Consider the following 16,987-nt stretch of genomic DNA (forward strand, 5'->3'; position numbering starts at 1 on the left):
CAAGAGTGAGTGATATTATATATCATAAAGGGCAACTCTGCAACTTTTCAACCTCATATTAATTATCTCCAGCACCAAACCAATGTCTACAAAAGTTCAAACATTTTAAAACAGTGATTTTCAAACACTATGAGATTTGCGGTGACGTGGGGAGCAAGAAAATACCCTCCCTCCTGCTAGAAACTCGTTGCAGGTTTTGAAAATCAGTTTTTCTTACTTTTAAAACTACCCTGTGATGTCACAGAGAAGCATTTTGTAGGACCTTTAGTAGTATGACCACAGATCATAGAAACGCGCTGTTTTCACATATGTAGACACTGGTTTGGTGCTGGAGATAATGAATATGAGGTTGAAAAGTGGCGGAGTTGCCCTTTAAGCTAGTACTGGAACCATTGCAAGCTATTTTTGTGAGGCACTCTCACTCAAGTGTTTTTTTTCCCTTCCTCAAGTGTCTGCATCTCTATCATGCATAAACCTAACTAAGCAGCTTCCCTTGGTACAACGACACCAGTCCCTATGCCAGTGTGAGGTTGCCAAACCAATCCAACAACGGCCACTTCAGGCTGATTGACTGACATTTCAGTGGTTTTGGCAAATGTCAAAGAGAAAATCAAGAAGATGTCGGCCCTTTCAACCATGTATATATATTTATATATATATGAAACTAAGATATAACCTCCCCTCTCACCTTTCTTTTGATTCTTTTCTTTTAACACATGGAAAAATAAAGAATTGCTGCTGCGGTACGATCATCGGCAAAAGCGGCTGCCAAAGCCCACCGGCCGTTCATAATATTTTTTTTCTAAGTGTGGTTTATTAATCTTTATTGCCCTCCCCTCCCTCGTCATCCTGCTGGTCACTTGTCCACAGTGTTAAGTTGTCTCGGAGCAGCTGCATGATGAGAGTTGAGTCTTTGTAGGAGTCCTCGTTCAGGGTGTCGAGCTCAGCAATAGCGTCATCGAAGGCGGTCTTGGCCAGATGACAGGCCTGCTCAGGGGCATTCTGGATCTCGTAGTAAAAAACAGAGTAGTTGAGAGCCAAGCCGAGGCGGATGGGGTGGGTGGGCTGCATGTGCTCTTTGCTGATCTCATGGGCCTCGTTGTAAGCCTTCTCTGATGACTCGATGACGGTGGCCCTCTTCTCGCCCGTGGCCACCTCGGCCAGGTAGCGGTAGTAGTCGCCCTTCATCTTCAGGTAAAACACCTTGCTCTCGTGCTGCGTCTCGTTGCAGTTCTTGATCAGGTAGTTATCCAGCAGGTTGAGCACGTCCTGACACACAGCCTCCAGCTCCTTCTCAATCTTCTCCCTGTAGGCCCGAACCATTTCAATCTTTTTCTCATTTCCATCTGCAGAGGTCTTCTGCTCGATGCTAGAGATCACCCTCCAAGAGGAACGGCGAGCCCCCACCACATTCTTATAGGCCACAGACAGGAGGTTCCTCTCCTCGTTAGATAGGGCCTCATTCAGCTCTGTTACCTGAGGAGGGGACAGAGCAGTGGTCATAAATGCAATATCCTGGGCGGTGATTTAGGAAGCTGTATAAGACAGCCAATAAACCCCTTTTTTATGCATTCATGAATGTAAACAGTTATTTTTCAACAATATCACGTACAGAAGGTGTGGTTTTACATGAAATCATATCAGAGCATTTACTGTACAGTATGTTGTTCTTGGGAATGAGCAAGATTCAATTCGTCATGTGCAATTCCCAGTTTCCATGGCAATCAGCTCATTTAGAGCACCAGTAGCTCCAGCTGCTTGTGTACAGTTAATGCTAGCAAGTGGAGAACCATATTCAAGATAGTGAGAGAGAGTGGGTGTTGGGACTGGAGAGGGGGCAGAGGGTTGGAGGTAGCTATGTTCCCACGAGGAATCCTGGGGCAGCTGCAGTGTAAGTGTAGACGGTCAGTCGATCATCGCACAGGCAGTTCACGTGTCTCCCTGACCTTCTCCTCTGCTTTAAACTGACCTTTTCACCTGTCTGAAACCCCATGTAATGCTGTCACCCTGGACATGCTTTTCACCTACTACTTGACTCTATACGTACAATGTAGGAGGTAATGTGTTAATCCCGTGAATGTCAAATAGTGCACTGTAAAAAGCACAACTGATCAGTAACCTTTGAACTTTTAACATTGTAAATCCTGACTTGGTCTAAATGCTACACCTCGTTCCACTAACCTACAAGGTATTTAGTGGCTCTGACTGAAAGACATTGGGTAGCAAATTACAATAAGTAACCAAAAATATTTTCAACAGTTTAACCCACACACAAATGTCATATACAGTAACTTGGTGGAAAGAATTCTGTAACTTGGTCGAAAAAAATATTTTGATTTCACAAAGATTCTGTCATAAAGAGCACATGTTTAACTTAATAAAAAACATGTTTTCCCATCTCAAGCAGTTAAATAAAGTAACAGGGTTGACTGTAACACGGTTGACGTAATCTTAAATCAGCCATAAATCCCCTTGTGACAGGGGGAATGGAAGATTTATTGTGTTCAACAGGAAGGGGCAATTGAATGCGAGCGTATTTTTGTTTTTTTATTGTTAAAACATTTCTAGCCTGTCTATCTATGGGTAACAGGGTTGACGTGTTATGCTCAACCTGCTCAGTTTCCCATCACAAAACACCAGAAAATGGCAAAAGAAGAGTAGAACCAGCTCACCTGCTTTTACACTATGATTTGACTATTAGATGGTCGATGTTTATTTATTTTGTATCTTCTCTTTAATTCTGCATTGTTGGAAAAGGACCCGTAAGTAAGCATTTCACTGTTAGTCTACACCTGTTGTCTACGAATCAAATTTATTTTGAAATATATACAGTTGAAGTCGGAAGTTTACATACACTTAGGTTGAAGTCATTAAAACTTGTTTTTCAACCACTACACACATTTCTTTTTAGCTAACTATAGTTTTGGCAAGTCGGTTAGGACATCTACTTTGTGCATGACACAAGTAATTTTTCCAACAATTGTTTACAGACAGATTATTTCACTTATAATTCACTGTATCACAATTCCAGTGGGTCAGAAGTTTACATACACTAAGTTGACTGTGCCTTTAAACAGCTTGGAAAATTCCAGAAAATGATGTCATGGCTTTAGAAGCTTCTGATAGGCTAATTGACATCATTTGAGTCAATTGGAGGTGTACCTGTGGATGTATTTCAAGGCCTACCTTCAAACTCAGTGCATCTTTGCTTGACATCATGGGAAAATCAAAAGAAATCAGCCAAGACCTCAGAAAATAAATTGTAGACCTCCACAAGTCTGGTTCATCCTTGGGAGCAATTTCCAAATGCCTGAAGGTACCACGTTCATCTGTACAAACAATAGTACGCAAGTATAAACACCATGGGACCACGCAGCCGTCATACCGCTCAGGAAGGAGACGCGCTCTGTCTCCTAGAGATGAACGTACTTTGGTGCGAAAAGTGCAAATCAATCCCAGAACAACAGCAAAGGACCTTGTGAAGATGCTGGAGGAAACAGGTACAAAAGTATCTATATCCACAGTAAAACGAGTCCTATATCGACATAACCTGAAAGGCCGCTCAGCAAGGAAGAAGCCACTGCTCCAAAACCGCCATAAAAAAGCCAGACTACGGTTTGCAACTGCACATGGGGACAAAGATCGTACTTTTTTGAGAAATGTCCTCTGGTCTGATGAAACAAAAATAGAACTGTTTGGCCTTTGTTATGTTAGGAGGAAAAAGGGGGACGCTTGCGAGCCGAAGAACACCATCCCAACCGTGAAGCACAGGGGTGGCAGCATCATGCTGTGGGGGTGCTTTGCTGCAGGAGGGACTGGTGCACTTCACAAAATAGATGGCATCATGAGGAAGGAAAATTATGTGGATATATTGAAGCAACATCTCAAGACATCAGTCAGGAAGTTAAAGCTTGGTCGTAAATTGGTCTTCCAAATGGACAATGACCCCAAGCATACTTCCAAAGTTGTGGCAAAATGGCTTAAGGACAACAAAGTCAAGGTATTGGAGTGGCCATCACAAAGCCCTGACCTCAATCCTTTAGAAAATGTGTGGGCAGAACTGAAAAGGTGTGTGGGAGCAAGGAGGCCTACAAACCTGACTCAGTTACACCAGCTCTGTCAGGAGGAATGGGCCAAAATTCACCCAACTTATTGTGGGAAGCTTGTGGAAGGCTACCCAACATGTTTGACCCAAGATAAACAATTTAAAGGCAATGCTACCAAATACAAATTGAGTGTATGTAGTGTATGTAAACTTCTGACCCACTGGGAATGTGATTAAATAAATAAAAGCTTAAATAAATCATTCTCTCTACTATTATTCTGACATTTCACATTCTTAAAATAAAGTGGTGATCCTAACTGACCTAAGACAGGGACTTTTTATTAGGATTAAATGTCAGGAATTGTGAAAAACTGAGTTTAAATGTATTTGGCTAAGGTGTATGTAAACTTCCGACTTCAACTGTATATTTCAAAAGGAATAGTTTTACCATAGAGTTCAGTTCAGGGACAGGTTTTTTAAATATTTTTTTTTACCTTCAAATAAATCACAAATCACATTAAATTAATAATAATATTCAGAAATGACTTTTTCAAAACAACAAAATAACTAGGGCTTTAGAATGATGGTGAAATTCTGAGGTTAAGTGGGTTAAAGTCTTCCTGGAAGTCACAGAGGGTGCACGGAGGGACATGTCAAAATGCAGACTTCATATTAAAAATCTGATTTATTGAATTATCCATGTGGTCTATATTAAAGGGCACTTAATTTAATATAACAGGCTTTTAAAATGCAATATTGGTGCATAATTTCTACTTCAAATATCAAAGGGATTTAAAAAATACACTAATTTCGTGGAATGACCCCCCTATTTGTGTTGAATATCACATTAAGAGCAACTGAAAAGACCTAAGACGCTCCATGCATTATCACTTCCAGTCCACTTCCAGATAACCTTACATCGATAAAATACATGTTTTTATCTCCACCTAAATCAATATCTGCTAAATCATTAGATTATCTAGATTAGAACTATAGAGAGGGAAGATGCAGACAGCACAAGGCTACAGTATAAATACAGCTACAGAGGAAATACAGCTTAATGGGTGGGCCATTCTAGCAAAGTGCTCTCTCTCATTGAGAAGCTAACATTGCTCCTTTCTGGTGAGCTGATGTGACATTCCCCTCCCAGCCTGATAGAGGAGCACAAAGAATGCGGCTGAAAGGTGACATCACAGCCATTGTGTGCATGGATGACATTATATTTCTAAGCAGGCGTTTTTCCTTCCCAGCTTTAAATGCAAGAACATACAATTCACAGCTCAAATGCCATGGCATTACTAAGCAAATGTTCAATTACTATCTGATTGTTAGTCCATCTTGATGGATATGTAAGAAACATAAAGGCCAGAGAGTGCAAAAGACCACAAGTGATGTTGGAAAAGCCATCACATGCATTTATTGTCAATTAATCATCATTGTACCAAAATGCTGATGTCAGTAAATATAAGTAAAGAGAGGCAGCCTACCATACTGATCTGAATATCTAATTGCCAGCCTGAACAATTATTGATGGGCCGGGTAAAAATATGTCACGACTATCCTGAACACATTATGCTACTGTAAATGCATTACATAATAAAATAAAACAAATGCCTTCAATTACATTCAATGCATTCACTGACAAAGCAGCACTGCTTATAATTGCATCTTATTGCGTTGATGCATTAAGGAACCAATGCAAACATGTATGCAGGATAATATAGTACTGTACTGTACTGGTCAAGGTGAGATCTGAACATAAAAGTATACTTCTCGTTGCTTTGTCCTGCCATCAAGTGAACCCTGGCTGCAGTGGCAAGGGATTTCCCATAGGAGAGGGGAATGAGTACACACCCCTACACTGCAAAACGGCCCAGTTCTGACTGCATGCACTGACACAGCAGATTGCTTAAAGGGAAAGGAATCCCACATGCACACATCACTAAAATGCCATTGCTTGCAACCAGAAATCTGCAGGGGAAATAGATCTAAATTATGCAGACGATGAGACAGAAAGTATTACTAGGTAGTAATAATAATGGTTAAGATGTCATTTCATTACAGTGAGAAAAAACAGTTGTTGAGTACAGTTTTAATTCTAAAGCACTAGGCTAGGCTACATAATGATTGGAGGAGACTGGGCATATAGGTTTAGGGCCTAATGACAACGCATTTTTCACAGTGTGAGACCTGTATCAATAAACCAAACAATAATCTCAATTTCATTAAATTGCTTTAAAGAACACACAGCATCACCCCATCCATATCCAGTATGTCTAGAGGCTACTGCACACGTTGACTGTGACACACAATGCGACATACAGGTGCAATGTAGAATGATAATGTGATCAAGTAACTTAATGTAACTCAACGTCTGAAAACAAAAGGACCAATATCCAATCTGAACATTGACTCACTGCAATACGACAACATACAGAACATTCTAGAGAGAATTATGCTGCCTCCTACATTTGTTTTGTGTAAAGAGCTGGAAACTGAATAAACATTTATGCAGGAATAGATGCTCATCCAGAGAACATCTGTAGCCTATATTAACAGACATATAATATATATATAGTAATTTTTTTTATTAACTCACAAATATAATAAATAAATACTATTATTACTAGGCTATTATTTAATTAAATATAGATATTACAGGAAGAATCAATCAATATTCGAGCAACCTCACATGGCACTATCCTAAAGACCAATTCTAAATTATCTGAATTTAACAAATCACATGGGGTATTAATTCTCACTGGGATGAATCAACGTTGTTTCTACGTAATTTCAATTAAATAACGTTGAACCAACGTGGAATAGACGTTGAATTGACGTCTGTGCCCAGTGGCATAGAACATATATCAAATTGTATAATGTGAGGGACACGTTTGACAGAGAAATCAATGTTCTTCGGTGCCTCAATACATTTCGTGGTAGTATTACTCCACTGCATTTATTTTAAAGACACGAGACAGGCACCGCCCAAGCACCGTCCAAGGAGCATTCAATAGCATACATTGATTGCCTTTCTTGAATGTTTGAGCTCCACATGTAGGCTATTCTATTCGTTATAACTAAACAGTGATTGAGCCCTATGAAACAGACTTGATATTCTGAATGGTGTAGGCTAGTATTGGTGTAGGCTAGTATTGCAATGCAGTGTAGTGATGTCTAGGATTGCTGGCAAAACCTTTACTGAATCTAATATCAAATTGTTTAATTTCTATACACACCACATCCATCAAAAATCTCTAGGAATGGAATCAAATATCTAAATAGAGATAATTCATATTTATTAGAATTACATTGTAGATAATTCAATGTTTCATTGAACACCATATCATAGACCTCATTCATAGGCTATTCACATTAAATGGTTTTGGAGGAGTGACTTACCGATTTCATGGCAGCTGCCATATCATCATATCTTTCAGCCTGTTCAGCCAGCCTGGCTTTCTGCACCAGCTGCTCGCGATCAACCATTTTAATATTTGGTTAGTGTGAACGTTATTCTATAGGTTTTGGGATAAAATGATATGTGTACTACTCGCAATGCTGTGAAATTCTATGCGAACCTAGGCTGCAGCTGTTCGGTGCAGTCTGTGCTAGTGCCGACAGGACACCCTTTCTCGTTCCTCACACTTTCCCCCGGCTGCGTCATCACTCAGAAAGGTGGGTGTCTTGCTACTGATGTAACAGTCCTTACATGGGAATCCAGAGGTCCTGCTTATCTGGAATGAGAGCGAATCAGATTTCCTGTTTCATTCCCACTAGGCAATCAATGTGGGACATTTAGTCCAATAGGTATCCTTAGTGATTCTAAACCTAACCCTTACCCTAACCCATAACCCCAGCCATAACCCTATCCTTAACTTAATGTCCACACACTCTGGCTCAACCCTAAACCTACCACTACCTCTACCTGACACCTGTCACTGAACTAACCACTCACTGTTACCAATGCAAAGGCTGACCTCTCCTGGCAAGATAAGCTTAATACAACTGTTTGTCATATACTAGTGTTACAACTTGATTGCGCTACCTGTTTCCTCTGATAAAATCAGATACCATCCTTGCAACCCAACTGGAAGTCTTGCCAAACATTTTTCAAATGCCAGGTATCCTTATTCATATTCAATGGGTGTGGGCAGTCCCAAATGGAACCCTATTCCCTATATAGTGCACTACTGTTGACCAAGTAGTGCACTATATTGCACACAATGTCAGTGCATACGTTTCTGCAGGGAGATGGAGTGATGGAGAAGGGACCTCCTGCGTTCTGTACATTTAGTCCAGTAGCACCAATACAATGAGTCAGTCAGAACCCCCTCTGCTGGTACAGCATGGTATAATGTCATGACTCAGTGCAAAGGATGGATGAATCATCACGGCCAGTGCTAACTCCTTGCATTTGCGAATCACTAAGTGGTGAATCCTAACTTCCCATTGACGTTAATGCATGATTTAGTGAAATTTCTATCGAAGTGGAAGTTTAGGATTCACCCCTAAACTTAATGTATTTTGACTTTTTTTTATGTATTTTAAGAGTACTATAGGTGCAGGTAGTATGCTTTTGTCAGTCCCACAAGTCTCAATATTAGCTGGATAGGAGTCCTACGTGTATTGTTGTATTGGGGACAATGGCGAACATGCATTCTGCAGAATCAGTACACTTGGTTCACACCTGGCTCCAGTTGGAGGGACAGATCAGCTAATTAGTAAAGATGTTCCAAGCTGATTAAGGTATCACAAACGTCAGATGATTCAATGTAGGACGGCTGCAAAGGCACCAACGCTTCCCTTCTTTCTTCTCCCTGCCTCTCTTTCTTTCTTTCTTTCTTTCTTTCTTTCTTTCTTTCTTTCTTTCTTTCTTTCTTTCTTTCTTTCTTTCTTTCTTTCTTTCTTTCTTTCTTTCTTTCTTTCTTTCTTTCTTTCTTTCTTTCTTTCTTTCTTTCTTTCTTTCTTTCTTTCTTTCTTTCTCTTATGGAGATAGAATACTGCCATCTCTCCTTCTCTCTTTCCCTCTCACACTCTCACGCCCCTCTCTCCCCCCTTTCTTTCTCTCTCTCCTCCCCTCTCACTCACTTTTGAGTTACAGTTCATATAAAGACATCAGTCAATTGAAATAAATTCATTAGGCCCTAATCTATGGATTTCAAAAAACTGGGAATACAGATATGCATATGTTGGTCACAGATACCTTAAAAAAAGGTAGGGGCATGGATCAGAAAACCAGTCAGTATCTGGTGTGACCACCATTTGCCTCATGCAGCGCGAGACATCTCCTTTGCATAGAGTTGATTGGGCTGTTGATTGTGGCCTGTGGAATGTTGTCCCACTCCTCTTCAATGGCTGTGCAAAGTTGCTGGATATTTGCAGGAACTGGAACATGCTGTCAGGGTTCTTGCATTGGAATTATATTGAATTCTGTTTATATCACGCTATACCACAATAAACACAAAGTTCAAATGCAGAGACTCTGAGACCATTGATTGAGTGCTTTTGCCAAGGGAGTGGGCTCACTCACAATTTTGCCTAAGAACACAGCCATGAATAAAGAATGATACCAAAACATCCTCAGAGAGTAACTTCTCCCAACCATCCAATAACATTTTGGCGACGAACAATGCCTTTTCCAGCATGATGGAGCACCTTGCCATAAGGCAAAAGTGATAACTAAGTGGCTCGGGGAACAAAACATCGACATTTTGGGTCCATGGCCAGGAAACTCCCCAGACCTTAATCCCATTGAGAATTTGTGGTCAATCCTCAAGAGGCGGGTGGACAAATAAAAACCCACAAATTCTGACAAACTCCAAGCATTGATTATGCAAGAATGGGCTGCCATCAGTCAGGATGTGGCCCAGAAGTTAATTGACAGCATGCCAGGGCGGATTGCAGAGGTCTTGAAAAAGAAGGGTCAACACTGCAAATATTGACTCTTTGCATAAACAGAATGTAATTGTCAATAAAAGCCTTTAACACTTATGGAATGCTTGTAATTATACTTCAGTATACCATAGTAAAATCTGACAAAAATATCTAAAAACACTGAAGCAGCAAACTTTGTGAAGACCAATACTTGTGTCATTCTCAAAACTTTTGACCACGACTGTACACTATCATCTTTCATTTAAACTTCCCCCAACAATGCACATCTTTAGCGCATGCAAAGTTGAGCATTCTTCACTTGCTGCTACACTTATAATAATTATAATAATAATAATAATATGCCATTTAGCAGACGCTTTTATCCAAAGCGACTTACAGTCATGCGTGCATACATTTTTGTGTATGGGTGGTTCCAGGGATCGAACCCACTACCCTGGCGTTACAAGCGCCGTGCTCTACCAGCTACACTTCTACAGACAGACTGTGTCCCTCAGGTAGAGAGGGTTGGGATGAGAATGTTATCCACTTTCCTCAAAGAGGATTACAGCCTCCGGTAGCTTAGCTTCATAAGGGGTGAGGGTAAGGAGAGCCCTGTTGTCTCCAGCAGCCATCTGTCTGCTCAGTGTAGAGCTGAGAGGGGGGGCTCTCACTGAAGTGAAGAGGGAATTCAGCAACTCTTGGAGGACAGTGGAAGTTGATAAAAATGTTTCTTTATTGTTAAAAGCAACACATTCTGGCCCTTAACGGTCATCAGGGTTGCTCTCACTCACATAAGGGCTAATGGAGGGGATGCTAGGAGTGGATGTGTTTCTGTACCCTGACGGACTGAGAATTGCTACACCAGAGGATATTAGGCAATGGGAGCTGGAGACCGCCAGCCAGGTGTCCAGCCAGGTGTCTCAGGAACCACCCGTCCGACTCTTTGTGGCTCTTTTCCCATACAACCCTGCTGCAATGTCCCCAAACCCTGAGACCGCTGCGGAGGAGCTCCCTTTTGTGCCAGGGCAGATCATCAAGGTAGGGTACTGACTAGTTTATCTGTACTGTAGAATATCAACCGTTGTGTTATACATGTTTATACCAGGTGTTTAAACTGTCTATAAACTAATGATTGACAGTTTATAAACAACTTATATACTCCTTTTTAAATACTCCTCTTTAGTATACCTTATGTAAAGAGTTACCTCCCATTTTAAAGGGGTAGATATGATCAAACCAAGTTTGAATATGGCTGGGTTAATATGAGGTAAGCAGATTATAATCAGTTATACAGTATATTGGATTTTCTAGATGCTGGTGTTTCCTGTTTGTTCTCTGTTAATGCGTAGGCCTACTTGATGTGCAAAAGCTGTGGTTTCCTCATTTCTTGTCATTTGCAACTGGTTGATGTTGAACCGATAACTTTCCAATCATGTTCCTTTCTTTACACATGCACAGTAGAGCTGTATCATTACCAAACAAATCTCATGAAAACAAAATGGCTGACTGCTGTCTCTGTCTCTGCAAGGTGTTTGGAGATAAAGACGATGATGGTTTCTACCACGGGGAGTCTGGTGGTCTGTCTGGTGTCGTGCCTAGTAACATGGTATCTGAGATCCCAGTGGATGATGACTACCTCAAGCATCAGCTCATGCAGCAGGGTTTCCTGCCGGTCGACCTCACCTGTACAGGTATCTCTTTCTCTCACTCTCGCTCACACTCTCTTTCTCACTCTCTCTCTGAAATAATTTATATAAAAAAATAATCTGAGATTTCATAATGATGACAATTGAGATCTGGTGTGCGTCCCAAAGGCAACCTATTCCCTATATACTGTAGTGTACTACTTTTGACCAGGGCCCTGGTGAAAAGTAGTACACTATATAGGGAATAGGGTGCCATTTGGGATGCAGTCCTAGACTATGATGTAATCCTTCAACTCTTGACCTCTGTGTTTCCCATCAGATCCCAGTGAGGAGTCCAGCGTGCTAGATGACTTGGTCGTCCGCAGGATGGTGGCCATCTTTGAGTATGACCCTTGGGAAAGTTCCCCCAACATGGACAGCGACGTGAGTGTGGAACCAAATTCACTTTAACTTTCTTATTTTGGTTTTTTGAATTTAGTGAACTCCAATTCTGAGGTAATCCCAGTTATAGGGCCTTAATGTGCATATTACAGCTACACCAAATTAACAGTAACTTTTCCCCCAATCATTTTCTTGTAGGCTGAGCTCGCCTTCCGTGCAGGGGACATAATATATGTGTTTGGTGAGATGGATGAAGATGGATTCTATTATGTGAGTGCTGGACTGCATTAAGTAGTCTTTGGGGAAATTGAACCTTGTTTTCCATTGCTTGTATATCTAAATGACTACTGCTTTGCCAATGTCTAATCTCCATCCAGGGGGACCTTCATGGGCTGAGAGGTCTGGTTCCATCCAACTACCTGGAACCACTACCATGGGAATAGGATTAACAAGGAGCATCAGATACATGAGATTATGTCAAGAATCAGAATCAGATACAATGAACAAAACATTATTTTCAAGGATATCTGAAGGGATATTACTGTGTCAAAAATCAAGATTTTGTCATATTTTTTCTTCTGCATAAATACTTGTGACCACAGAAATCTCCTTCAGGAGTTGGAATGATCATGGGATAGGGTTTTTATGAGCCGTGTGCAGGCCATCATGCACAGTAACGCAGTAGACAGATTTAGCTCTGTCCAAAGAAATCTTATGAACTACAAACCTTTTGTTGGACATTTTAAGGTGCAGTAAGATTGGCCAAAATAATGACTTCAAGGTTATCGTATTACATAATGCTTTGTCAGCAGCTAGGGTATTGTAGCCTTAAAAATATTATTTTTATTCTCACTTTGCTGACCGGGATGTATGTTGTAGCTATGCCTATATTTGCCTTACTACATCTTCCGGTTTAGAAAATACCCATGCACATTTTATAGTGAAAGCTGTGAGCAATCTTTCCTGTTAGAGAAATCATTTTCTTCCTTAGTACTATTTGTATGTTTATATACAATTGGTGTTGGTACATTTTTGTTCATGACCAACTGAGATTTTGACGGGAACATTGAGCACATTGAATGACGATATCTACAGTATGCAGAATTTAGCAGTACTATTAAATTGTTCATTTTCAGAAAATCGGTTTCATTCCCTTGTTCCTCTGTACCTCATGTTAGTGGGTTTAGAATTATACAGCGCAGGATCTTCATCAAAACCAGATGCTGAACACTGAAACAAGTGTAACTGAACAACCACTTTTACTATCAACTGCACTGTGATTGTTATTCAAATATCTACAATTGTAGAATGACCTTAACCCATCGAAAGCAAACCATGAAGAAACACTATTTATTTATTTTCATTAGTACAATATTGCAATCAAATCTACTTTTATTTGAGAAACATGACTGAATACTTAACGGGAACTTAACGTTTATTCAGAGGACTGCATTTCTAGTACAAAAATGAAATACAACTTAAAAATAGACCATGGTCTCCAAGCTTTTCAGAATCTTTCATCGATGTCAATGGAGTCCCTGTAGTGTTTTCCTCCGTAGCCAACAGTACACTCATCCATAAAGTAGGAAACACTACACTGTGCAGAGGAGTTTAGTAGTACTCTCTACTTTATGGATGACTGCACTGTACATCAGTATCTTCTCGTTGCTGTGGCAGCTTCGTGTTTGGTTCTGCTCAGAGCCCCTCCTCAGTCCAATCAGCAGACAAATTCAAGACAGGAACTAACTAAATCATCACAAAAACGTTTCAAAAAATGTGTAATACATTGCGGATGTGTAACAAAATGATCTAATAATTTATAAAAGTGCACTAAAATCGTCTCAAACAGTAGAACCAGTAAAATGTTACAATAGTTTTGGAATACATTGTCTTTACTGCCACCATACAGTAAACCTCTCCTATGTTTTATACAAAATGATATTCAATGAATATATCTCAGTCAGTATATCACACGGTCTTACCAGCTTTCTCTCCTCTATCCCAGCAGAAACAGAAGTGTGAACTAACAGTGGTGTTCTTATTTAGCCTCTTAGTCACGTGGTGTAAACCACAGGAAGAGGTCTAACAGTCCCTCTACAGAGATCTCTCCTTCTGTCTCTGAGATACACCAACCAACCTACGCCCATATGGCCCACATAGACAGACAGATATCTTCACTGCTGACAGAGTATGTGTCCCAAATGGCTCCCTTTTCCCTTTACAGTGCACTACTTTTGATCAGAGCCCATTGAGTTCTGGACAAAAGTAGTGCACTATATAAGGAATAGTGTGCCATTTGGGACACAGCCAGAGACAGTGGTCCCCCCTTTTAAGGGCATGCAGAACATAACATCACCTACTAAAAATGAGCTACTTAGATATTGTGAAATTGATGCCTATTTTATTGATCCCTCTCAAATTGATTTGACATACTGACGTGCTGTCCATGTTGACTATAGCCTAGAGAAGAGATCAAAAGCTCAGGATGTGCTGAACCTTTTATGGGATTCACACAAAATATTGTTTTAGGCTTATAATAGAATAGAGCCACTATTAAAGGAGTGAAGTAGGGGTAAAAAGAACACGCATGTCTTATGAGGGTGTATCTCAGACATGGTATAATTCATTGATTCAAAATAAGTTTTTCCAAAAAAAGAGGAAGTGTCACGATCGTCGTATGGAGTAGACCAATGCGCAGCGTTAGTTGCGAACATACTTCTTTATTAAGTGAATGCACGAACAAAAACAAGAAAAACGATAACGTGACAGTCAACGGTCAAACACAAACCAACTCGAACAAGATCCCACAAACACAAAGGGAAAACAGACAGTTTAAATATGGCTCCCAATCAGAGACAACCAGCCACAGCTGACACTCGTTGCCTCTGATTGGGAGTCACTCTAGCCAACATAGAAACAGCACAACTAGAACTCCCAACATAGAAATACACCACATAGAATGACCACACCCTGGCTCAACATATAGAGTCCCAGAGCCCGGGTGTGACAGTACCCCCCCCCCTAAAGGCGCGGACTGCGACCGCGCCTCAACTTGAACAAAACAGGGGAGGGCTGGGTGGGCATTCCTCCTCGGCGGCGGTTCTGGCTCCGGGCTTGCCCACCACCCTCCAATAATCCCCCCATAGCGCCCCTGGTCCGATCTGGCCCCGCTGGCTGGAGCTGAACTGGACATAGTAGGAGCGGATAGCTTCAGCTCCGGTGTGGAGCAGCCGACCGGTACCTGATCAGGCACCGGTGACCCAGGCATGGGTTGTGCCGGACTGACGACGCGCACCCCTGGCTTGGTGCGTGGAGCAGGAACGGACCGGACCGGGCTGACGATACGCACCCCTGGCTTGGTGCGTAGAGCAGGAACGGTCATTACCAGGCAGACGAATCGCATCCCTGGCTTGTTGCGTGGAGCAGCAACGGGCCGGACCGGGCTGACGATGCGCATCCCTGGCTTGGTGCGTGGAGCCGGAATGGGCCTTACCGGGCTGACGACTCGCACCCCTGGCTTGGTGCAAGTAGCAGGAACGGGCTGGACCAGGCTGACGACTCGCACCCCTGGCTTGGTGCAAGTGGCAGGAACGGGCTGGACCGGGCTGACGATGCGCACCCCTGGCTTGGTGCGAGTGGCAGGAACGGGCTGGACCGGGCTGACGACTCGCACCCCTGGCTTGGTGCGAGTGGCAGGAACGGGCTGGACCAGGCTGACGACTCGCACCCCTGGCTTGGTGCGAGTGGCAGGAACGGGCTGGATCAGGCTGACGACTCGCACCCCTGGCTTGGTGCGAGTGGCAGGAACAGGCCGGGCCGGGCTGGCGACGCGCACCGTAGGCTTGGTGCGAGTGGCAGGAACAGGCCGGGCCGGGCTGGTGACGCGCCCCATAGGCTTGGTGCGAGGAGCAGGAACAGGCCGGGCCGGGCTGGCGACGCGCACCGTACACATGGTGCGAGGGGCAGGAACAGGCCGGACCGGGCTGGCGACGCGCACCATACACGGTGCGAGGGGCAGGAACAGGCCGGGCCGGGCTGGCGACGCGCACCGTACACTTGGTGCGAGGGGCAGGAACAGGCCGGGCCGGGCTGGCGACGCGCACCGTACACATGGTGCGAGGGGCAGGAACAGGCCGGACCGGGCTGGCGACGCGCACCGTACACATGGTGCGAGGGGCAGGAACAGGCCGGACCGGGCTGGCGACGCGCACCGTACACTTGGTGCGAGGGGCAGGAACAGGCCGGGCCGCTCTGGCGACGCGCACCGTACACTTGGTGCAAGGGGCAGGAACAGGCCGGACCGTACTGGGGACACACACCACTGGCTCTACACCGGGATCTGGAACGGGCCGGACCGGACTGGTAACACACCCCAGTACTTCTCGCCGTACCTCTACACCTTCCTTCCCTACTTTGACCAGTGGCCCCCGTAACCTGGTGGCCTTCTGAATTCGCCCCTTGTCTGCCTCCGTCAGCCCCGTCGTCCATGCCCTGTGCCCCCCCTAAAAAGATGTTGGGGTTGCCTCTCGTCCGTCCGACGCCGACACTGATTACGCCGTTGCTCCTCTCTCCGTCGCGCTTCAACCGTCTCACTCCATGGCCGGCGATCCATCCTGGCCAGGATTTCCTCCCAGGTCCAGGACCCCTGCCCGTCCAAGATCTGCTCCCACGTCCAGGCTGCCTGCTCCTGGACACGCTGCTTGGTCCTGGTATGGTGGGATCTTCTGTCACGATCGTCGTATGGAGTAGACCAATGCGCAGTGTTAGTTGCGAACATACTTCTTTATTAAGTGAATGCACGAACAAAAACAAGAAAAACGATAACGTGACAGTCAACGGTCAAACACAAACCAACTCGAACAAGATCCCACAAACACAAAGGGAAAACAGACAGTTTAAATATGGCTCCCAATCAGAGACAACCAGCCACAGCTGACACTCGTTGCCTCTGATTGGGAGTCACTCTAGCCAACATAGAAACAGCACAACTAGAACTCCCAACATAGAAATACACCACATAGAATGACCACACCCTGGC

At 43.2% G+C, this 16,987-nt stretch overlaps 2 protein-coding genes across 2 annotated transcripts; one reads left to right on the plus strand and one right to left on the minus strand.

Moving 5' to 3' along the window:
• Nucleotides 1-816: 816 nt before the first annotated feature.
• LOC311101338 (14-3-3 protein gamma-2) lies at nucleotides 817-7,534 on the minus strand (the record flags this gene model as incomplete). Its single annotated transcript, XM_084142473.1, has 2 exons — nucleotides 817-1,476; nucleotides 7,448-7,534. 2 exons carry the CDS (start codon nucleotides 7,532-7,534, stop codon nucleotides 817-819), a joined length of 747 nt encoding a protein of 248 aa, XP_083998599.1.
• A 3,198-nt stretch (nucleotides 7,535-10,732) lies between these two features.
• LOC311101945 (RIMS-binding protein 2-like) lies at nucleotides 10,733-12,392 on the plus strand (the record flags this gene model as incomplete). The annotated part of the gene is made up of 5 exons (XM_084143186.1): nucleotides 10,733-10,960; nucleotides 11,451-11,613; nucleotides 11,888-11,991; nucleotides 12,148-12,219; nucleotides 12,327-12,392. The coding sequence occupies 5 exons, from the start codon at nucleotides 10,733-10,735 to the stop codon at nucleotides 12,390-12,392; spliced, it is 633 nt and encodes a 210-aa protein (XP_083999312.1).
• Nucleotides 12,393-16,987: the final 4,595 nt, after the last annotated feature.

This window comes from Coregonus lavaretus (assembly GCF_964263955.1).
Source record: "Coregonus lavaretus genome assembly, chromosome: 26".
Classification (NCBI taxonomy): domain Eukaryota; kingdom Metazoa; phylum Chordata; class Actinopteri; order Salmoniformes; family Salmonidae; genus Coregonus; species Coregonus lavaretus.